The 25,327-nt window shown below is 39.2% G+C and overlaps 1 protein-coding gene across 2 annotated transcripts in view; it reads right to left on the bottom strand.

Annotated features, from left to right (window-relative positions):
* LAMA3 (laminin subunit alpha 3) overlaps nt 1-25,327 on the bottom strand; it is a 343,942-nt gene that overhangs the window by 179,939 nt on the left and 138,676 nt on the right. For both annotated transcript variants that reach the window (XM_069099797.1, XM_069099798.1), the window contains exons 16-23: nt 24,374-24,511; nt 23,144-23,190; nt 21,460-21,559; nt 18,495-18,547; nt 17,808-17,913; nt 10,478-10,577; nt 7,285-7,441; nt 1,221-1,353 (exon numbers count right to left, since the gene is read on the bottom strand). In XM_069099797.1, coding sequence (XP_068955898.1) covers nt 1,221-1,353; nt 7,285-7,441; nt 10,478-10,577; nt 17,808-17,913; nt 18,495-18,547; nt 21,460-21,559; nt 23,144-23,190; nt 24,374-24,511 — 834 coding nt within the window. The remainder of the gene's footprint in view (nt 1-1,220; nt 1,354-7,284; nt 7,442-10,477; nt 10,578-17,807; nt 17,914-18,494; nt 18,548-21,459; nt 21,560-23,143; nt 23,191-24,373; nt 24,512-25,327) is intronic.

Genomic DNA, 25,327 nt, shown 5'->3' with positions numbered 1-25,327 from the left:
AATAAGAAAGCGTGGTGAATAAAAAGTACAGTGAAGAGAAATACATTACTAAAACTCTATACTATATTAAATTTTCAAAAATACTTAAGAACACAAATCAGGTTGAAATCTAAGTAAGAATTTTTTAAAAAATACATCATTTTAACATATTATTTGTTTAAGAATTTCCTTTTAAAAGGAGATGAGTTGAACACATTATATCACTCTCAAAACACCCCAAACTAAATTTGTCGGTTGCTTTGAACTTGTGATTTTTTTCCCCATGAGTTAGTGGAAACATTTTCTATCCTTTCCTAAATATGGCTCACCTGTGCAATATTTATTAAGTAAAATATTATTTTTGGAATAGGATACAAGTTTCAACTAAACCCAAATTGTTAAGCTTGAGGCTAACTACATAATAATTTTATCACTCAACCTAGCCTCCTCTAGGCCTGGCACAGTCTGAAAGAAAATAACCAAGGGAATGGGTCCATTCTTGCCCCCACCACCCCAGGCTCCCTTCAATTCAGAAGGAATCCTGTGGGTCTTTTGAGCAAAACTGGAGCTCTCCCTAAGTCTTTCTTGAAGCTACTGGGAAATTCCCTGGTGGGAAAGAGTACAAACACCCAAACCCTATCCACTATGCTTATCCTACCCAAATTCACTCTTTTTTTTTTCTTTTTCTTACCCCCCCTACCCCTCCAAACACCTGGATTCCAGGGAAGTCTCCTGGCCCCAAAGCCAGAGGTAAAATATAAAGATGGCTATATGCCCTGCTTGTAATCCAATGGTATTCAATTTTGTCAGTTTCAAGAAAATGAATCATAAACAAATAACTAATAATTATAAATGTGTAGTTAAACATAAATATGAGAAAGCTTTTTAAAGAAAGGCAAATTCTCAGAGGAAAGGGCATTTGGAGAACTGATTTTTAAAGCAATAGATGTAAAAAACATTTTTAAAATGCATGCAAATTAGAAAAATAGAGGAAGTATTCCTCTGGTTGATCAATCAGCAAGCATTTATTAAGTGGCTACCATGTACCAGACGTTATACAGGAGACAGGAATACAAAGATAAAATATGAAACAACCCTGCCCTCAAGGTGCTTATGCTTTAAGCATAAGAGGAGATAATATACTCATACATAGGTATATACAAAATAGATGTGAGATGATTTGGGTGGGGAGAGGGAACACTAGCTATTGGGATGTTCAGGAAAGGCTTACGTATACCTACCTGCTTTAGACCAGGACCGATAAATAGTTATGTGACCAAACACTGTTTCAGTTCCAGGGTTAATATATCTCAGAACAGCACGAAATAAGTATTGGTTTGATTTCTCCACATTCAATGTTATCATCACTTCGTTCTGTAAAATGGAAGTTAATAGACAACGGCATCCATAAAATATGGACTAGACAATGGGTTAGGAGCCCCATCAGCCAAATATTGATTTTGTATTATGAGTTACACACACACACACACACACACACACTCAACATGGACACCCTCAATGACCAAGCAGGTTGGCAGCTGAATGGACAGCAATACTCAAGTGTGGAAGGTGAAGGCAGAAGGATGACCAGCCTAACAGCAGATTAAAGTCACTTACAATTAGAGTCAGAGCCAGCAACTGAGATCCTCCCTTTTGATCTTTTTGTAACCAGGCTGACATAGTGGAGCACTAGATGACCTAGCTTAAAGGAAGCCACGGTGACAGGGACAACCACCTCTGGCTGGGAAAGAGAAAAAGAAGGAAAAGAAAAAGAGGAAGGCGCATTACTACTGCCCCCCACTCCCGTAGGAAGACGCCGTGAAGGTGGAGTATGGATGAACAGAGGATGGGTGAATCCCTCTGCAGTCAAAATCCAAATGTTTCAAGGCTTCAAAATTGACATCTGTGATCAGATGTTGGCGATCCCTCTACTAACACAGACCAAAACCCCCCTCAGACTTTAGCAGACGATTTCATGAGTTACTGTGGCCTAAGAAATAATTCATCACCTAGGGACCAACACTCTGGTAATGAACATCTCTGGGAGCTTGGTGCTTGGACGGCAGAGTCAGTCTGTCAGTGCGCATATTCCAGCACTTTCCAGATTGGCAGAATCTTTCAGAGCCTTTTGGCATAGTTTTTGAGAACCCAGGGTCACCCCTCTCTGGTGAGGTGGTATCCGAGTAGGACCCTCATTCATTTACCTGTGAAAAGAGAATTATCTTTCTTTTTCATCAAAGGTACCTATGGATACCGACCACACCTAATGGGAAATGAAATAGATTGGTTTTGGTGCTGCAGGTGCTCAGACAATGGACCCTTTAAGCTTACAGAGAGCCCTGCCAAGCTTTGTAATCCCCAAGGAATAGCCTGCACAAGCTAGAGAATTTGAACCAAAACTCCAGGTCCCAACATGTCACAGGAAGGATGCACCAACCCCAAAGGATACATGTGGCCTCTGGGACAATGAGAATAATTATTTTGGGTGACTTGGAGAATAAAGGATGCCTTTGAATAGGATCATTGATACTGAATAGAAAAACAACACAAACACACGTGTGTGCGTGTGTGTGCGTGTGTGTGTGTTCTAGTTCTTGTTGAATCATTTCAATCATGTCTGAGTCTTCATGACCCCATCTGGAGTTTTCTGGCAAAGGCACAGGAGTGACTTACCACTAAGGGAGCACTGAGACAAAGGAGGGGCAGAGCACGGGAAGCAGGAGAGCTCTACGACAAATAGCACGTTTCATAATTTTGCTTCCATCCAGCATTTACATAGCGGTTTAATTTTTGCAGAGTGCTTTACAAATATTTTCTCAACCCTATGAAGTCGGTACTATTATTTATCCCCATTTTATAGAAGAGAAGACTGAGGCAAACTGCACATCATAGAACACCACCGTCTCAGAAAAAGAGGGAGGAGGGAAAGGAAATAGGCATTTATACAGCATCTACTATATAGCAAGCATTGTGCTAAGCACTTTACAAATATTATTTGTGAATAATGAATTTATGATTATAAAATATTTTAAAACATTTAAAATTTAAGTTTGTAAAATTAAAACCTAACTGTAAAATGTGTAAGAATAAATCTCACTTGATTCTTGTGACAACTCTGTAGGTGCTGTTATTATCCCCATTTTGCAGTTAAGAAAACTGAGAGAGATTAAGTGATTTGCCCAGGGTCACACAAGCTAGTAAGTGTCTGAGCCTGGATTTGAACTCCTGATTACAGGCCCATCATTCACTGTGCCACCTTCTTGAGTAAAATGGGGGTAAATTTTTCTGAAAAGAATCCAAAACACAATGGACAGATGAATGTTGAAGTAAGTAGGTTGCAGTATATTAGCAACAAGGACTTGCCCACAAAAGTTGGGGTAAAAAAATGTCAAGGAAATGTACCACCAGGCAGGGAGACAGGATGGTCATGTTGTGAAGGCACATGGTTGTGGTTCAGTCATGTCTGACTCTTCATGACCCCATTTGGTGGTTTCTTGGCAAAGATACTGGAGTGGTTTGCCATTACAAGCTCATTTTACAGATGAGGAAACTGAAGCAAACAGGATTAAGTGACTTGTCTAGGGTCACACATCTAGTAAGTGTCTGAGAATGGATTTGAACTGAGGTTTTCCTTACTGGCACTCTATTCACTGTACCACGTAGCTGCCTCATTCCAGTGACAACAGTAGCCAAATTAACAAGACCATGAATCTTTCAAAGAAACAAGATTATCTGCAGCATTTATGCAAGTACTTTTAGAGAGCTGAATTCCTCAAAAATACTTTGATAAATTTTGTTGTTTTTTAGTAAGCCTTGAATTCAAATTTGGTTTCAAGTATTTACTAGCTATGGGACCCTGAAGAAGGCCCCTAATATTTGTCTGCTTCAATTTCCTATAAAATCAGGATAATAATAGTACCTATTTCCCAGAGCTGTTGGGAGGATAAAATGAGATAACATTTGTAAAAGTGCTTTTCAGACTTTAAAGAGCATCATAAATGCAAACTTTGATGATGATGATGAAAGTGCTTTAGTCTGAAGTTGTCGGTCTCATCTAAGTGAGAAACCTTATCAGTCTTTCCTTGACTATTAATTCCCTGTGTCTTGCACTGAAATTTTTTTCACATCATTCTTACAGAGGGTCTAAGTAAAAGTGTGGCCTTTTGACTGAGTCCAAGTTCTACAGAACAAATCCTTTCATTAAGGGGATTTGTTCTGTGAAGTTTGAATTCAGTCAACGGGCCACACTTGAGGACCTAGAGGGCCATATGTAGCCTTGAGGCTGCAGGTTCCCTACCCCTGAACCAGTTTCTAAAAGGGGGGTTCTCATTAGGCTCCCAAAAATTAAGGTAATGATCAGACTAAGAGGATCCCCTTGATTAATTCAATTAATTGAGTTCTTTTTTGACTGGGTAGAAAGGTAAGTCCTTGGAAAGACTACTTAAACAAGGATTGAAGGGGCAGCCAGGTGGCTTAGCGAGTAAGAGCACCGGCTCCAGTGTCGGGATGACCTGGATCAAATCTGGGCTCAGATACTCAGCACCACACCCAGAAATAACTGGCCATGTAACCTTGAGCAAGTTACTTAACCCCAATTGCTTAAAAAAAAAATAGGGATTGAATAGTTTCAGAACCAAGATTCTCCAAGAGGGCATGAAAAGGTAGTTACTATAGTTCTGTTTGATGAATCAAACACCATTACCTAAGTTTAGCACTTCTGCTTGACTTCAATTATGGAACTGTGTTTTTGAACCTTATAGATTGTAGCCAGAAAAAGTGTTGGGCAGAGAAATTTTCAAAGCAGGATTAGTTTCAGTCCCTTTAGATTTTCATTCTCTGTCTCTCTTTTCTCTCTCTCTCTCTCTCTCTCTCTCTCTCTCTCTCTCTCTCTCTCTCTCTCTCTCTCTCTCTCTCTCTCTCTTCCTCCATCCCTCCAGAGGTATGCCTACTACATACAGTATTTTAAATTTTATTTTTTTTCTTCCACACTGTATCCCATTCCTGGGCTTGATGCAGTCAATATAATGTCATCCACAAAGAGGAAGTACCTGGAGAGCCTTAATATCTCTTGACAATCTCTTTTCTATTGACTCCATATAGGCACAGTTGGTTTTTTTTTTTTTTTGCCTTGCTTGATGGTTGTACACCGAGAATCATTGAATAAGGTTATCTCTGTGCTGTCCCACCAGGCTGCATGCCTCTTGGCATTCTCCATCAATCCCCCTAAAGTGAGTGTTTTCTTCTCCTATGTTCAACTTCCTTTTATGTGTTGTCTTCCTGACTAGAATATAAGCTTCTTGAGGGAAAAACATTGTCTTTCTTTTTGCTTGCATTTGTATTCCCAGTGCGACTAAATACCTCCACTGTATTCCCAATGCAATTAAATAACTACACCGTATTCCCAGTAGCACTTAAAAATGCTTGTTGACTCGATTATATTTATCAAGGAATCTTGAGTGAGCTTAACATATGAATGGGAGACACCAGGTTAGAGGTAACCCATGAAAATAAGCTTATAAAATGCTAAAAACAAATAAGGAACAAATGTTCTCTTGCTTATCCCAATACAAAATCAAGTGTGAGGTAGTAAATGCAAACTATGGAGAAAAATTCAGAAAAAAAAGTGAGGAAGAAATTTGACTATAGTGCTAATTATGCAGGAGATGGTCAGTAAAATGATTGAGAACTCAAACAAAAAAATGGGGTCAGAGTAAGAAATAAAATGATGGAGAAGAATAGAAGAAGGTGAGGTACCGAGAGGAACTAAATTTTGGTGGTAGCAGCTGAAAACCAAGAAACGTTGAGCATCTGAGTCAGTGATTTCTAGTAGCAGTTTGAGGGACCATATGAAATGGCAAATAGATCATGAGAATCACTGAGACCACCATAAGGATAAATATCACCAACATTATCAATGTGATTTTATTTTAATGGAGAAGAAAATAATTTCAAAGGCATAAAAATAGGAAAATGAAATCATTAAAGAATCATAGTTTGTTGGAGATAGAAAATGCGAGATTTTTTAAATTAAAAGGTATCTCCCACTTGAGTTCAGCAAGAGCAACAATAATACACACACACACACACACACACACACACACACCCATTATAACAAAATAATGTCATTCTTTCCTTTTCATTATGAAGGCATGATAGAGACTGGATTAGAAAAAGAGAAGAAGGGATTATCCAGTCAACCAGTAGCCTTCAGGATAGACAGAAGGTCAATTATTCAATATTTTTCAATGACAACATCCTCCCAAATGGGCATACAATGATTACATAAGTATCCAGAGGGCTGAATCTTTTTCTTTTTTACTTTTTTGGAGGGGTAATTGGGGTTAAGTGACTTGCCCAAGGTCACATGGCTGGTTTTGTGTTAAGTGTCTGAGGCCGCATTTGAACTTAGGTCCTCTTGACTCCAGGGCTGGTGCTCTAAAATCTTTTTATTTCTAGTTGAAATCAAATAAGAAACACAATTTAAATAAGAAATAAAGAAAAGAGATTAAGAAACCAGAGACTTTCCTTCTAGTATGGCATTTTCTTATTTTCTCAGTTACTGTGCATTATAAATATAAAATTTTGAGAATGAGAAAAATGGAAGAGAAACGAGAACAGAATTAAAGAGAATGAAATATGATCATGGATAATGTAACTTTACCCCTAATATTCCACAGTAATTTACAATTTCTATTCCCCAGAATCTTCAACAAAATAGGCAAGTCTGAAAAAACATTTCTGAAGGAGCAAACATAATCTTCAATATTTAAATAGGGTGCCCATAAATATAGTGTGATCAGTAAATTGGTATTTCCCGCAGTTGACCCTTTTTCCTATTTCTCTTGGACTACAGTAAGTTGATTCATTCCAGTGATGGTATTTTGTTTAGTTTTTTTTTTTCAATCTGTTGCCTCTCAAAAGACCCTCCAAAAGGAGTCACCCATTCTTTAACTCCTCCTCTTCTGACTTTACTGGTGACCAATAAGGGTTAAATGTATTGTGACATCGTCACATATGTAATTAATTAATACACAATTTAAACATTCTCTTTGGTGTCTCCTGTTCTTTTGAACTAGAAGACAGAATAATGCCTATGGAAGGTTAGCTCTACTAAACCATCAGTATTAGTGCTCTGGGTGAGGAATTAAGAGGATAACTAATAATACATAGCTATTATAAGAGATATATCCAGGACACTTGAAGGTTTGTGAAGCATTCTACATACACTCTCTCATCTCATCTCGTCTTCATTGTGACTGATGAAGTTGGTTCTTTCATCAAGCCATCTGTTGTCAATGGGCTTACCTGTACCGGGGTCATCTGCGCATAACCTCGCCAACTGAAATCAGGAAACTCTGCAGGACTGAAGCCAAACCGAACCTCTCTTCCATTAGGTGTCATGCCATCTTCAATTTCAAACTTCATGTGATGTAAGTCAGGGAAATAATAATTGTCTTCCGGCCTTTGAAAAATTGAAAATAAACATGGATGCAGCTACTTAGGCTCTTAGAAGGACTGGGTATCTTGCTCCTCATAAGTTATCGCACAAGCTGTCATCTTCCTACCCTCTGTCCTTTTATCCCAATGGCTACTGCCAAGAAACCTTGTATGGAATTCTATATAGTCTCATCGAAGGAAACAAGGGCAATGGTTCTCTTCCTTTCTTTCTTCTTTATATAGGATTGCTTTCTTTTCACATAAGCATATAAACATAAACTTTTAGGTACTGTGCCCCAGGCATCCTATATATCTAGAATAGATTATACTCCCCTCTACTTATCAGTAGACGGTTTCCAGGGTTGCTGTGGCCCTCCAAATATATCACTTAATGGCTAACCCTTTGATGCAGAGCCTCTCTAACCTTAGCTAGCCTGGTCCTGGGAATACATACATCCAATCAGTAGCTTTATGGACCACTACACAACAACAGGTCCATTCAATTTGCTAGGACCTACTAGAGATTGAATTCCATTGACATACCCTCCGAAGATCATAGTCACCTCTATGCTACGATGTGGCATCAGAATTAGTCTTTAGCGGAGGCCTGAGGAACTGTAACAGGTAAATTATTTTTGCATGGGCTACAGGCATCTCTTTCCTTTAATATATTCTAAGGGTTATCAATAACCAAGTAATTTAAGGTTAAGTTATTTTCCTTTAAAGATATGACCTATCAGATTAATAAATTATATAACAATTGTGTTTCCTTGCCATTCTCCTTCCTGAAATTTACACTGAAAACGTTTTTAGGCAGATTCTTTGTTACTTTGATTATATGTCACTTTGTTATGTGATTAAATTGACTTGTGCCAAATGCAGTTTCAGAGGTGAGTGAAGCAAGCATATTTTAAAATACTATTTTATGTAATATTATGTAAAACAATTTAAATTTAATGCAATGAAACTGACATAGACTGAAAAATGTGCCTGTGAAATTTGTGTACTTTTATTCTAAAGGTTGCTTTGCTTTCACCCAGGTTTAAGTGGTAAATGAAGTAATCTCTCTGTAGCAAGATGTGTGTGTGTGTGTTTTCTTAAGCTTAGAATTAATCTTGCTCACATAACATTAATGCATTAAATTGACCAGCAGGGATTTCTAATTAGAAATGCCTATTAAAAAACCTGGCAGGGTTCTCTTTTCTTTTTGTTCTTTGTTTTTTCTTTCAAAATTAAAGTATTCCCCTGAAGAGCTGAATCACACAGTCAGGGTCTTATTACAATGTAGTGGTACTCCACTCCAGTAGTGGTTAATTTGCCCTTTGGACAGACCTAAAACAATTTTTTTTAGTAATAACACTGATAGGCAACCAAGGATGGTCGCACACGGATCTGAAATTTTTGCAACTTTAAGTTAATGCCACAGGGATTTCAAAGGTCGCAGGCAACTTATCAAATGTTCTGCATATTGTGGAATTTCAGGACATGAAGAACAATGGTAACTGGCAGTGTTGCTATAGCCCTTTAGATCTGCAAAGAGCTTTAAAAATATTAGGCCACTTTATCCTCCCAACAGCCCTGGGAGGTGGGTGCCGTTATCATCCCCACTTTATAGATGAGGAAGTTGAGGCCAGCAGAGTGACTTGCACATGACTAAAGGCTGGAAGCCAGATTTGAACTTAGGTCTTCAGGGATGATTTTTTTTTTTTGCTTTTTTTGTATACCTAGTGCTTTTCACAGACTCAGGAATGTTTTGTGTTTGTTGTTCAGTCACTCGGTTGTGTCCGACTCTTCATGACCATGTGGGCCATATCGGCCACAGGGTTTTCTTGGTAAAGATACTGGAGGAGTTTGCCATTTCCTTCTCCAGTGGATTAAGGCAAATGGAGGTTAAGTGACTTGCCCAGGGTCACATAGATAGCAAGTATCTGAGGCCAGTTCTGAAATCAGGTCTTCCTAACTCCAGGCCCAGTGGTCTATCCACTGAATCTTTGTTGACTAGACAGACTGACTAATGTTATTGTAAAGAAGATAAGCAACAGAATAATTTCTGTACCCACCAGAATTACTCATTTTAATTCTTAGGAGTGGAGGAGATCATTGCCAGGGACATTTTCAAAGCTTTTACGTCCACCAGGATAAAGGGATATCAGGAATGCCAGTGCTCCAAGTCGGTGGACCCCCAGTTATCACCCTTTGGCCTTTGGTTTCACTCGCACACAGGCCAAAAGAGGTGTAGGGGATCATCCAGTCCAGGCCCCTCTTTTTACAGATGAGGAAGCTGAGGCTCAGACAGCTAAAATCACTTGTCTGAGTCCTGCAAACAGGTAGATAATTGGCTGGGCTGAAATTCGGACAAGGAGGCTCTTGGTCCCTCCTCCACAGCTCTTCTCATTAGATCACTCTTACACAGGGTTGGTTGTTGATTCAGAGAGGGACATCAAAGTGTGCAAGGTGAGCCCCATGGTGCCTCTGAATCTAATTTATCTCCACTTCTAAATCTCCTTAGGCTAAAATTACGAGGCCAATGTTTTGGGGGCAGAAGGAGGTGAGAGGTGAGAGAATTTGGGTTCAGATCTCACCTCTGAACTCTACATGAGACCATGGGCAAGTCACTGAAACACTCTGGGCCTCCGCTTTTTCATGTGTGAAATGAAGAGATTGGACGAGATGGCCACTGATGTTTCTTGCTGCTCTAAATTGATGCTCCTATGATTATTTAGTCATTTCTGATCTCTGATGACTTACCAGTGAAGTTGGTCTGGGTTAATTGGAGGGAAATGTATTTGAGGTACAGAAGCTCTCAAAGTTTCTAAGCTTGTCTTCCAACACCAGTTTACAATGGATCCCCATGTAAACTCAGAACAGCTTCTCACTTTACCTCAATTCTAGACCAGAAAGAGCACAGGTTCAAATCCCAGCCGCAATAAATTTAGATCTCATTTAAAAAATATATAACTTAGATTTTTTCACATCTAGATTATTCCTAATGTCCTCCTAGCTGCTATGATACTGTTAACATTAACAGAAATCACGAAATAAGCCTGAGAGTAAGACTTACTGTTGGCATGACTGACCCACGATATGTTCCCTACATTGGCAGGCTCCTGAAAGGTCATTGCACATAAAGTTGACAGATCCCCCAATGTCACACTGGCATCCTGAAAATTGAGAAACAACATTTATTTTGAAACATTTTTTCAAAAGGTGCCTGGCCACTCATTATGTCATTCTTAAACACAGATTTCTATGGCTCCTTTCTTTATCCATCTCATGAGAAGTAGAAACAAAATTGATGATCGTGTTAATGATGACCAGATGTTCCATAAAATAAGACACACTTGCTTTCTTCCCAAATACTGCCCATTCATCTGACATTTTAAAGAATATAGATAGTCTGATTATGTATCAAGAGTTCAATTCAAAGCTGGTAACTTAGACTTGAAATAAGGCTTCCCATACAAATGATATTGTATGAGCAATGTGGGAACTAAACTTGGAGTCAGGAAAATATGGGTTCTGAGTCCTTCCCCTGATACATACCAGTCAATATGACCCTGAGCAAGTCCTCTCAATGCTCTGGGCTTAAGTTAGATTAGTTAGATGCAGAGATTATCTGAAAGCCCAGAGATCTCTCAACACTCTGAGACAATAAAAGGGGCCTGTCTCCATCAGCAGAGTGAGTTTCTTCATCCAGGAATTCCCTATACCATTGAAATCACAGGGACAATCCCTATTTACCACCTACCTTATAGGGTTGTTGGGATGAAAGCACTTTGGGACCCATAAGGTTATATACAAATATATGGGTATTATTATTTTTTTTAAATGGAGGCTCAATTCCCAGATCATACCACAAAAGTCTATTTAACTCTTAATGTATCTAGAAGGTAGAGCTACATGATGAATGAAAAACCCTGAACAACCCTGGGTAATTAATAATCAATTTGTTAATTAGGCTAATAATAAATTGATGTTTAGTGGTTTCTCTTGGTAACCAAAGACCAAATGTGGGGAGCCTGAAAGCCTTAAATAATTCTTGAAAGGGCCCTTGACAAATCAACCCTGATTGGTGGATATTTAATGAAGAGGTGGGCTAGAAGTCTTGAGCTCTTCCTGATGAAAATGTGAATGGATCCTGAGACTGCCTCCTCTAGCATTCTGGACAGGGGAATCCATCTCCATCCAGACCACTCTGGTTGGTTTTCTCCTTCATGAGCTGGGTCACCCTAAACTCAAATGGAAGGGTACAAGGACAGGACCTCTTTTCCTCAGGAGTAATAATTAGTCCAGAGTAGATTCTGTTTATACTTTAAACAGAAGTAAGGTTTCCTAGTTGGGTGGGGTCCTGCCTAAGATTGAGGAGCATGGACCCCAAGAGTTAGGGCAATCTTATCAATCAGTCATGTCTTTCAAAGACTGACATTTTACAGAGGTTGAACTTTAAACAAGGAAATAAAGGAGAAAAGCCTGGATCCCAAATTAATAATTTGTTATTAATATAATAGTAAAATAATTTCTCTCAGCTAATTACAGCTTTCTATTATTTCTAAATGTTGTTTTGGAAAATGCATTCTGAGTTCCTACTAAATATTCCAGGAATACAAGCAGTGTGTCTTTCTGGAATACTAAGTAGAGAGAAGACAGACAGTAATGGAATGTAGCAGGAAACACAGATAGGAAAGAGGGCTCTGGATTTAAAGTCAGAGGGTTCTAGATCATTCTCTGCTATTTATATGATCTTGATTGAATAAATCATTTAACTTGCCATGGTTTTAGTTTCCTAATACTAAAAATGAAAGGGTTATATTAGATTATTTGCAAGACCAGATGCTCTAAATCCTATGAAATTTCCTATCTTGACACCTTTTAGCAGCAAGAGAAACCCTCTCTTCACCTACAGAAAGAATGTTGCGGGGAGCGAAAGGCCCTAACAAGGAAAGGAGTCCCTGATCCTCCGTTTGGTGTTTAGGTGGCATGTGGGGACAGAGCAGGAAGGGGAGAAGAAGGGCTTATATTTATAGTGATATTCATGGTCACCTACAACATGTTAATTCTCTACATCTACAGAACAGGAGGTGCCTTTCTAGGTCAAATATGTTCTAGGTTTCATAATTAGTTAGAACTAAGAGATTATCTGGAAGCCCAGATACTAAATTAGGAAAGAAAAAAAAGGTCTGGGGTAGGGGATATGAGAGGGAAATTGAGGAAGGAGTCTCTAGGGCACCAATGTATATAGAAGTTGTTTGTAAGATGGATCTTAATAAATTGGCAACTTGATATTACCTAACATTTTATGTAGTAATTTTAAAAAAGCCTGTGGTGTCTTATTCTAAATATTATAGCACTAAATTATCATCATCAACAATAATAATAAGTATTTATTAAGTGATTATTAGGACAGGTAGATGGCACAGTGGATAGAATGCTGGACTTAGAGTGAGGAAGACTCATCTTCCTGGGTTCAAATCTGACTTCAGACACTTCCTAGCTGTGTGACCCTGGGCAAGTCACTTAACCCTGTTTGTCTCCATTTCCTCTTTTGTAAAATGAGCTAAAGAAGGAAATGGCAAAGCACTCCAGTATCTTTGCCAAGAAAACCCCAAATAGTATCACAAAGAGCTGGACACAACTGAAAAAATGACTGAATAACAATTATATGTCAAGCACTCTATTTAATAATTTCTAATTTTTTGTTCCCCAATTTTTCAGTCAAACTATTTTCTTTTTCTCACAAGTGTAATTTGCTATGGTTCCTGGCTCTTTTCCTCCTAATTTGTACCTTTATGTTGTTGTCCATTTCTGTCTAGGCTGTCCTTTAACATGATCACACAGTCATTAAGTCACATCGACCAAAATTTATTGAACATCCATCATACTGAGGGTGCTATGAGAGGTACCACTATAGAATGTCTCACTTAGCACTCTTGTTGCAGCAGGTCACAGACAAAGCATGAGAAAGGAATGAAAGATACTGGTTTAAAAATCCTATGAGAAGGAGGGAGGGAGGGAGAAAGGAAGAGAAGGAGAGAGAGAGAAGCAAAGAGAGAAACAGAGACAGAGAGAAACAGAGAGCCAGAGACAGAGAGACACAGAGAGAGAGAAAGATATACAGGGAATCACAGAGAGACACAGAGGGAGAGAGAGACAGACACAGAGAGAAACAGAGACAGGGAAACACAGAGAGACAGAGAGGCAGAGAGAGAGAAGGGCAGGACTAAAGGACAGAGTTCTGTAATGGTAATGTAATTTTGCATTTGAAGATCCCTTTTGTGTTGGCAAAAGTAGCAGGTACTTAACACTTAGTAACTGATCAAGCCTCTGATTGGGGGAACAGAAGGTATGAACTCCTGTCTCCTGTTAACTGATGTAACAGGAAGGGATTAACTGAAGGAAGTGAAGTAGGTAATACTGTGTATATAAGAAAAGCCCCAGAGAGGCACAGTCAGAATTTCCTTGAGACTGAGATCTGGTGGCAGAACTGATGGGTACTTGGGATCTATATTTGTAATATCAGTTTGTAACATCAGTAATGATGGGGTGCTTGGGATCTATGTTTGTAACATCAATTTGTAATACCAATTTGTAAAACCAGTTTGTAAAATCATAACACCCCCCCCACCCCAGCTTCAGAGCATTAACTCTGCCCAGCAACAGCTCATGAATTATCTCAGCTTGGAACAATAACAAGCTACACCTATGAATCCTTCACAAAAGTATCTATAAATATTCCACCTTAGGCAACTATTATCTCCCCCTTGTATAGTGTCCCGCTGCCCCCATGAATCCTTCAGTACCCTATCTCTGGGTTAACTCCTTAAGAGCCTTGGTTTCCAGACATCAATCTTGTCAAACATGACACTGATGGGTGGCAAACTGGGCACTTCTCAGTCAGCCCTTGACCGCTAGCTGACTTAGTGACGTTTCAAGCCTAAAACCACACCTCCAGGTAGCCCTCCCCCCCTTGGGCTTTTTCCCAGTGAATCATGGGCAATATGCCTGTACAGTTACATTAAAAATGCATGTTCCTTTAAACACTGGCCCCACCTTAACTCCTCCCTAATCCCACCCTTAATCATCTAGTTAGCATAATTGGCAGGGATTCTACTATGGATTATCCTATAAAAACCTTAATTCTACCCCTTTAAGGTTTCAGGTCCCTCTAAAGGACTCTTGCTCATTGTAAAGGGTACAATAAACTTTTACAACTCTGACTCCAAGTTAGCCTAGGCCTACTGAATTCTTTCAAAACTGAATCAAAGGTTTTCTGGTCTTAGATAAGATCAGAGTTCCTGCTGAACCTATTGGGAGCCATCCCTCATCAGAACAGCTACAGAAGAATGGAGAACTGAGTCCTGAAAACTTGTTGTGGTGGAGCTTCTTCTGAACAGGATCCCAGGAGCCCAGAGCCAGGAGGCCAGAGCCAGGAGCCCTGGAGCCAGGAGCCAGGAGCCCAGGGGGCCAGGAGCCAGGAGCTCAGAGCCCAGGTGACTGAAGCATGATCAGGATGCTGAGATTTTGTTTGTTTGTGGCTTGGTTGAGCCTTGAATTCCTTGGAGCAGAAATGGTGAAGGAGCTGACATGGACCAGCCCCTGTGAACACCAGTGTGGAGCAGGACCTGCCCAAAGAGCTGGTCAAGGAACTGGGATGTCTGCCATTGAATCCAGGTAGAATCTGGGACCATGGAAGGGGATCCAGGGAATCTGAGAACAGGCCCCAAGTCAAGACGAAGAAAAGACCTCTCCTTGGGTACAGAGTAATTATGGAATTATAGTTTACTAGTGACCTAAGGGGTGGAGAGTTTTGTGTATGATACTGAGTAAGACTTTGCTGAATAAGTGACTGATTTTACTTTGAGTACTTTGACTATTGTTACCGATAAGTGACTGATTGAGTTAATCAAGACTTTGCCCCAAGAGTGGAAGACTTTGACTGTGTACTTTGATACTACTGATGAGTGACTGATTGAATTAACTTAAGATCGACTATTTTACTTTGAGACTATGTTGTGAATATTATATTGTGATTTTCTGTGATAAGGTGAATATGGTGAATGCTGTATTTTGAATTATGCTGTACCTTGATTTTCTATGGATGTTTTGCTTTTGTTATAGAATAGAGTGATCACTATACTGAGTAATCAGAACCTTTAAAAAGCTGTTCACAGTAGCAGTTCTTCTGGAAAGCTCCTGTGCCTGGCATTACAAGTCCATAGCTCTATCATGCAAACTCAAAACAAACCATCAAGGTGACATCGCTTTCTGTTACTTTTCAGTCATTTAGTCATGTCTGTCTCTTCATGACATAGCACACCAGGCCCTTGCATCCTCCACTATCTCCCAAAGTCTGGCCAAGCTCATGTTCATTATTTCCAGGACACTGTCTGTCCTCTCATCCTCTGCCATCCCCTTTTCCTTTTGCCTCCAATCTTTCCCAACATCAGGATCTTTTCCAATAAGTCCCTTCTTCTCATTATGTGACCAAAGTATTTAAGTGTCAGTTTCAGTATTTGACCTTCCAGTGAATTAATTTCTTTAAGTATTTAGACTGCACTAAAGAAAGACATAGAGTCCTTAGCAAAGGAGGTGATGGTCCTGTTATAACCTGTCCTGGAGTTATGTATTCATTTCTTTTGCCACATTTTATAATAATAATGATAATGACAATATTATTAATAATAGCATTTATATAGCACTTCAAGGCTTGCAAAGTGCTTTACAACTCATATCATTTCATCCCCACAACAACCCTGAGAGGTAAGCAGTATTATCCCCATTTTGTAGATGACAAAACCAAGGCAGACTGACGTTTTGATTTTCCTGAGGTTATATAGCTCATAAAGCATCTGCTGTAGAATCTGAGCTGAGGTCTTCCTGACTCCATGACAAGCACTCTATCTACAGGAACACTTACTCACCCCTTTTAGAAAAAAACATTGACAAAGTAGAGAGAGTTCAGAGAGGGGTGACCAAGATGGCAAGGGCCTCAAAACTATGCCAAATGAGAATCAGTTGGGTATTTTTTAGCCTGGAGAAGGTAAGACTTTGGGGGGTGGGATGAGGGGCACATGTGCTATGATATTTCTACCTTCACATATATGAAGGGCTGTCACATGGAAGAGGGTTAAGACTCATTCTCCCTGGTCCCAGCAAGCAGAACCAGGAACACTGAGCACAATTGTAGTCATGTAGTTTTAAGCTTGATGAAAGGGAAAAAAATTCCCAATAATCAGAGTTACTCAAGTGAAACGGGATGCCTTGGAAGGTAAGAATAATAGCTCTCATTTATTTAGTACTTTTAGGCATGCAAAATGCTTTACATACATGATCTCACGGGTTCCTTACAACCACCCTACAAGACAGATGCAATTATATATGTAGAGAATTCCTCGTCACTAGAGGTCTTCAAGGGAAGGCGGGGTGGCCATTTGTCAGGTATGCGATAGAGATGGATTCCCATTCAGGTTCAGGTGGGATGAGATGCACTTTGAGTCTCTAACTCTGTAAGTCTGTGATTCTTTGATATTGTAACCTGATACTAGCCTAATTGGGTCCTTCACAGATATCTGGTTCCAAGGATGTTCTGACATCATTGGGGGCCCAACTAAATACCACATAATCCCAAACTAATAGCATGCTGCAACTGAGTGGAAGTACTCACATACAGTGTATTGTGATTTACTCTTTACATATCTATGGCATAAAAATAAAAATAATAATGGCAGTAATGATGATAGATATTTTTCAGTCATGTCCAACTCTTTGAGACCCTATTTGGAGTTTTCTTGGCAAAGATACTGGAGTGGTTTGCCATTTCCTTCTCCAGTTCATTTTACAGATGGGGAAACTGAGGCAAACAGGGTTAAGTGACTTGCCCAGGGTCACACAGCTAGTAAGTATCTGAGGCCAGATTTGAACTCATGAAGATGAGCCCTCCTGTCTCCAGGTCTAGAGCTCTTTCCACAGTGCCACTTAGCTACCCACAATAATAGTTAGCAGCATGGCACAACAAACAGAGAACTGACTGTAAAGCCCTGGGTTCAAGTCCTTTTATTTTCATATAAAACACTGGAAGGTAGTGTTATTATTATCCCCATTTATGGTTGGGGAAATGGAGGCAGAAAGTGGTTAAGTGACCTGGGTCCCACAGCTAGCAAGAGTCTGAGGCCATTTTGAACTGGTCTTCCTGACTCCAGGCCCAGAGCTCTAGCCATGGCGCCCCCTAGCGCCCCCAATAAGCATTTAGTGAACATTTACTATGCACAAAGCACTGGCTTCTAGGGACACAAAGCTGAAAAACCACACAGTGACCAAAGGGAAATATTTTGAACACCCCTGATACACCCAGACTTGTACTACATCCATATAGTTCCCACCAGAACAGAATTTACCTTGGCACCCAAAGTAATTTCTGTCTTCCAGAGCAAAATATCCATCTTCACAAGCATTACAGGAACCACCACAGACATGAGGCTTACAGTAACATTCACCCTCTCTCTGTAGAATAATTAAGCACATGATTTAATTATTAATAATTATATATTATATATAATAATTATTACTAATAATGAATAATTAATCACAAGGATTTAAACTTGATTTAAAATGGAAAATATTTTAAGTCAAGCAAGAATGGTTTTTTTAAAATTATTTTTACCAAAGATTTCATTGTAAAACTCCAACAATGCGTGAAGAATCTTAAAATACACATGCAATCGATACATATTATACAATCAGAGGTGTGCTGGAGTTAGCTTGAGCTGGCTCTCAAAAGCTGATTGTTAAATTTTCAATCTGAGCATTTACGTCTCAGAAATCAGGGCTTGATTAATTTACTGCTTTAATGATTTTTAGACTTTAGAAAGTGACAGAGAATGTGTTAAGAATGCAAATTAAATGCCAACTTAAAAGTGTGTGTCATGCATACCTTTTTTTTTTCTTCAGAAATCTAGCTATTAAACATTTACCAGCACACCCCTGCATATAACTATTGGGTCATCAGTTATTTCCATTATGGAATTCTCTAATTGGTTTCTATAGTAGTTGGCTCCTATGTCAGACAGCACTCTTCATATTACCTGCTCACATTCTCCAACTCCACTTAATGTTCCAGTCACATCACACTGGCACGCTGTGAAGACAGACAATATAAAATGATCACTTCTACAAAAAAAACCTTTGGACAAAGCTTTACAAGAAGACATCCCCCATGGCTCAGAGGATGTGGAATGTCTGCAGTCTAACATTTACATGACATTTTTGGTGGAAATATGGCCACATACTTCTGGCACTTTAAACACTTCCTTGTGGCAGATAAATACCAACTGCATCTTGTTAGTAATAGATGGCTTGTGGGCACTACAAGCAAGAGGTATAGATTGGCAGAATTTTAAATGACATCTAGGCTAAAGTTCATGGGGTCAAGACTTAAGTTCTGGAAAGAACCTCAGAGGCTATCTAGTCCACCCTTGCTCCTTTTACAGATTAGGAAACTGAGACCAAGAAAGGATAAATGATCTGTCCCAGGTCACAGAGGTAGTAACCGTCAGGGATGGATTCAAACCCTGGTCCACCAACTCCAAAGCAAAGACTCTTGACACAGTCTTGGGATGAACAGGTGATAACTTTATTCTGTTTAGTATCTTCCTCTATTTCAAATTTGACATGCCCCAAACTGATCATCTTTCCCCAAAACCTGTTTGCTCTAACTCCTACTCCTTATTTCTGTTAATAGCAATACCTCTTACCCAGTTACCCATGTGCAGAATATCTATCACATCTTTTCTATTCTAATGCCCCCTTGCCCCCATTTCAGGCCCTCATTACTACCTTTCCTGGACCAGTGTAGTATCCTCTCTGCCTTTCTCTTGTCAATATATCCTTTATATTGATGCTATTAGATTAGTAATGGCAAAAATAAAAGGATACATATAATATATATTTATATATTATATATAAACTTTATTTATTTTAAATGCTCAGAAGAGAACAGAAGGAAGTTCAAAAGGAAGTCCATACAAGTAGGACAGTTTTGAAAGTTATATGTGGAATTTATTGTATATCCATATAATTATTTAAAGCAAGCAGTATGAAGTAGAGATTTAGTTTCATAGAGAGTCATCTTTTTATGTTCTCAGAATAAAAAAGAAAATGAAAAGAAAAAGATGGGAACACCAGAAACTTTTCCCCAAAATGGTCAATTACACGTCACTTACTTTTAATGAAATATTCGTGGCTTGTATCACTAAAACAAAATCTACAGATATATGAGAGGCAATATTGTTTGAGGAACAGAAAGCACATGCCCCCAACGTCCCAGAGATATGAAGAACAACCAGTTATTAACTTGCTGATTAGTGAAAACGCTGCCTGAAAGCTCCATGTAATGCTTCCCCTGATTATCACAAAACCTTTGACTCAGTCAGAGGATTGGGTTATTCATGTGCAGCAAATGCATGATCCAGAGACATTGGCATCCTTGCTGTTTCCCAAACAAAACATTCCACCATCAGACTCCATGCATGTTCACTGACTGTCCCCCAAGTGTGGATGTCTCTCCCTCCTCATCTCTGCTTGCTGACCTCTCTGGCTTCCTTCCAGTCTCTGATAAAATCCCACCTCTACAAGAAGTTTCCTTAATACTTATGCCTTTTCTCTAAGATTATCTCTAATTTATCCTATATGTGTATGCATATGTGGATACACCCACAGGAGAAATTCTAGGTATGTGGATACACACATTGATGGATGCATATATGTATATACATGTAAACACACACACATATATATATATCTACAATCAGAGAAATTGGTTGCAATCATATAATCTGTGTATGTGTATTATATGTGTATATGTTTATATTATATAGTATTAACTATATACAAACAAGATATTTGCATATATCATTTATATACACATATAATAGGTATATGTACATATTATACACATACATAAATACACAGATCAATGTTTATATTTCTATCTTGTTTGTACAGAGTTCTTTGCATGTTGTTTCTCCCATTAGTCTGTAAGCACCTTGAGGGCAGTGCCTGTGTTTCCGCCTTTCTTTGTATCTCTGGGGCTTGGCACAGCACATGGCATTTAGTGGACACTTGCTCAATGCTGACTTGATGTGATTGCCAGAAGATTCTGGAAGCACACAAATCTTATTGATCATACCTGCCTCTGCTTCTTTCAGTCACTCCCTATGGCTTACTGAATAAAGTAAATAAAGTAACAGCTCCTCAGCCCCATCCTGAGCATCTCCATGATCTGATGCCCCCTGTCTTTCTGTTACACCACAGTGGTGTCGTCTGTGCTTTAGTAAAATGATTACTGCATGTCCTGTACTCTCCTGACTCCAAGACTATATTCTCATTGTTCCCTATTCCTGGAACACTAATGCTGCCTCCAATTCATTCTCTTTTGCGTGTCTCACCTCAGAACCTCATAAAGTCTTCCCTGATTTACCCGATCAGAAAATTTAATTTTCTTCCTTGAATGTCACATAATACTATCTTCATATTTCTTTCCTGCACTTATAATACTCCCTTTTTTGTATTATAGTTATTTCTCTAAGTACTCTATCTTCCTTTTAAGTTTTGACGTTTGTGAGGACAAGGACCACAATGTTTTCTTTATCTCTACATCTTCCTAGGGACCTAGCCCTGTGCTCTGAGCAAATACACAGTTCTCTGCATGTTTGTTGAACTAAATTGAATTCAAAATTCTCAGGCCAATATCAACAGAAGCATAAAACGAAATCAGAGAGGATGAACTGGAGACCCATGGTAAGAAAACAGTTAGTTAATTATTGCCTTAGTGGTCAATGAAATATGGCTGGAGACCAGGGCCATCAATCTGCTGTGGAGATTTTAAGCTGACAGAATTTCTAGCAGAAGGTGAAATCATCCAAACATCCTAATGAGTTTTAGGGGCACAGCTTTAACTAAAATGAAAAGCTTGGGTTGGCTCAGCCACTGTGATAAAGAACATTAAAAGAAGTCATAATATGGCCAAGAGCTGTGCGTAAGAAATCTTACCTGAACATCCATCAGGATTTTCGCCTGCCAGATTCCAGTATAATGGCTTACAGATGCTGCAGGTAGGACCTTTGACATAAAGCTGGCACTGGCAATACCCCTATTGGGGAAAAATAATCCAACATGTGGAATCTTGGAGTCAAAGCAATCAATCAAAGAAGGTCTTGGAGTAAAAGCTTGGCACAAAAATCTGTTCTGGCCTTGGAAGAGGAACTAAGTACATTCACAAAGGGAATTTTTATTAAAAAGTTTGTATTATATGCATACATTTGAGAAATAGCAAAAGTATTATGTTTATATGAGAGTGTGGGAACTTCATTTATAGAATTTGAGTAAAGTCTACTAGTTTCCAATTCTTTACAAAGCTCCACAATATAATTGTGTTGACCTTGTATGATGGCTAACCCGCCATATGCTAAATCTGAGGCATTCTCAGGCTTCCAGTATCATAATTGATAGAGACTGGCCCTCGGTGTTGCCAGTATTTGGAAGTCTTTGTGGTGAAAACTTCCTCTACCAAAACAAATTGGTACCTTTTCTGAAACTTGGACTTGCCTATGGCAAATAGAAAATTAAATGACTTGCCCGGGATCATAAAACCAGTATGTAGCAAAGACTGGATTGAACCTAGATTTGCCTGACTCTGAGGGCAGCTCTCCATTCACCATGCCATATTTACTATTTATAATAATGACAGCTAATATTTACATGACTCTTTATAGTTTACAAAACAGTTTACATATATTAGCTTATTTGATCTTTACAACAACTCTATGAAGCAGGCTCTCTTTTTCCTATTTTATAGACAAAGAAACTGAGGACTGAGAATGACTTGCTTACAGTCACATACCTAGTAAGTGTGTAAGGGAGGATCTGAATGTAGTTTTTCCTGTCTCCAAGGTCGGCACTCTGTCTATTATGCCACGACCCCAGCTTATTGGGAGGCAGGCAAAGATCCCCAAATGCAAATCTGTATGGTGATAGGAAGAGTAATACCAAATATATTTCACTTATTCTACATATCTGCACCTTTAATTGATGTTGTGTGGATCCTCGCTACCTCAAATCAGAATGCACAAAAATAACACAGTCATAGAGCTTCAGTTCTGGAGATCATCCCATACAGAAGTAAGGCCTAGAGAGACCATGAAAACTTGCTCAAAATCACTCAGCTAGTAAGGGTCAGAGCCAAGATCCAAACTCGAGTCTCCTGACTCTACAACAAGTCCTCTACTCACTAATATGTGCTGTCAAATGCCACCTTATAGTTTTGTAAAGTTCTTCCATACACATTATCTCACTTGATCTATAAGTTAACCGGGGCAAATATTACCATCCCCATTTAAAGCTGAGGAAACTGAGGTTGATTTCCTTGCCTCAATATCATGTCACCTATTAAAATTCTAAGATAATTCCTTTAAAAATATGTGCTCCCAGGGCAGCTAGGTTGCGCAGTGAATAGAGCACCAGCCCTGGAGTCAGGAGGACCTGAGTTCAAGTGTGACTTCAGACACTTAACACAAACCTAGCAGTGTGACCTTGGGCGAGTCACTTAACCCCAACTGCCCTCCAAAATAAAAAAGGCAAAAAAAAATGTGCTCCCCTCCATATTTTATCCATAGTTCCTGTAATAAGGACCATCATAGAGGTTTAAACAATTATAGTTTTGCAAACTTGTACTCACAGAACTGGAATCGATAGTACCAACAGGGTTACATTCACTACTGAAACCTATATCGGATTCAGAAAAAAAATGTCACCTTTTGGTATTATGGGCCACAGCATTCTTACACACACACACACATTAAAAAAAATTAAAATCCCATAAAAATCTTTCAATAGATGAGTAGCAAAAATGTCTTTTATTCATAAGAGTCTTTGAGAATAAAGCTCAGATAAAAAAGTAGGATTTTTTTTCATTTCACATAAAGATATTATCTATCATTTTTGGTAAAGGTTCATTTCTATTAGAGGCTGAGTCGTCTGGGGACGGGGCCTGGAAATAACCCTTTGAGCAAGTGTAATTTTTTCCAGAAGAGGGCAGTATTGCACCACTTTTCAAATATTCAACTAAATTCCTTGAAGAATTGGGGATGCTTTTTAGGATCAAAGGTCTAGAGCTAGAACGGATCTTCTAGTCTGATCCCCTAGTTTACAGAGGAGGAAACTGAGGCCCAGAAGGAATGAGTCCAAGGCTTTGAACCCTGGGCCTCTGACCAAAGAAATTTCTTTGTCCCCTTAACACTACATGCTTCCAACACTTTAAAGTCTACAGCACATTTTCCAACCCTTACAGACAATTTGTCTAACATTAATGAGCACATTTAGGAAATATAATGCTGCTAGCATTATTTAAACCTCTTTGATAATTCAGTCTTTTGCAATGCCACAGGGTCATCCTGAGCTGAATCGGTTTTATGTCTTAAGATAAATTCCTGCCATGAATTGGGTTATCATTCACCACTATCTTCCTACTTGAATTTGCCTACCTGCTCCCTTCTCAACTTGATCCCTTCTGTTCCTCCTCAAGACTGCTTCCTTCTATGCCCCCTAAAATTGTCTCCTTGTCCCTATACTGATCCTCAGCTATTTTCCTCTTATCCCTCCTTTCTTGGTTAGCCTTCGCTGCTTTTCTTCCTCTCCATTATCCCATTTGTTTTTCCTTCTGTTGCAGCTTTGTACCTTCCTCTACCCTCCCCTCCAATCAACTCAGCTTTCCTCATCATCTGTGATCCAGCCCTTATGAGATTAGGATTTTGTAGAATTGCCCAAGTAGGGGAAAAAAGAAAGTGGGGGCATGTGAGCAAATAGCAGAAAAAAACCACAATGAACAGACAGAAATCATGGAGAGGAACTGATTATTAAGTAACTAAATTAATCATGCACACCTTTGACCAGATTTGGGCATGCCTACCTTGGCAGTGGGGGAAATCATAGGCTCCTGAAAGGCATTGATCACATAGCTGTCCTGTAATCCCTGGTCGGCATTCACACTGCCCAGTCACTGGATCACATGTAGTCTGGTATGAACCAAGGGGTGAACACTGACAAGCTAAATTGAAGCACACCATAAGACTTGGGATAATTGGTATTTAACCATCCAACATGATAATATTAGGCAAAGTGGGCCCCAAAGTGCCTTTGGGAAATGCTTTACTTCTATAGTAATTAGTACTTGAGATAGGTGGATTAAGGAAATGTTTTAAGGAGGGGAAGTGGCTCTTAGAGATTTAGTTTCAATTATTTGTTTCTGAGTTGGCAAAAACCACTCCAAAGACTACAATCCACTTTCCTGCCTCCTCAAAGCCTTTAGTAGTAGATAGGCTGAAGGAGATGGCTTGGTCAAGGGTTGAAAAGGAATCTATCCCCTCTTCCTTTCTCTCCCCCAGCTCTAGTCAGCAATTTGCTTGTGTTAATGCATAAAGGCACATCTGGCTAATAGGATTGACTTTCTGACTCTCCTGTCTTTCTTCTGTTCTCCCCATGTTTAGATTCCAACCATTTTCTGTGACACTGAACAGGAGTGGGGTTAAGAAGCTTTATTCTGGTTTGCAACATAGTAAGCAATGTGATTATGTCATCAAGTGACTATCTGACAAGGGAGAGATTGCTTTACAAGGCTGGAAGATCACATTAACAAGAGTGGATCTCTTAGTATTGCTAATTGATCCTTCCCTTTGATACAACTCAGAACCCCAATGAACACTTTCAAACATATTTCTGATACTTAGTTTCAGACTGTTTAGTGTTTTGGTCTTAGTGTTTACAAATGTATCCTCACTGCCTGGGACTTTAAGTCAGAAGAACCATGGGCTCAAGTTACACTCCAGACAGTTTGTCTGAAGGTATCCTCTAGCTGCAAAACTTC

This window comes from Petaurus breviceps, unplaced genomic scaffold (assembly GCF_028583685.1).
Source record: "Petaurus breviceps papuanus isolate PSGF00001 unplaced genomic scaffold, PetGlider_PUasm1.0 38, whole genome shotgun sequence".
Classification (NCBI taxonomy): domain Eukaryota; kingdom Metazoa; phylum Chordata; class Mammalia; order Diprotodontia; family Petauridae; genus Petaurus; species Petaurus breviceps.
The sequence above is the reverse complement of the archived record's forward strand: the minus strand, read 5'-3'. Positions and strand labels throughout refer to the sequence as shown.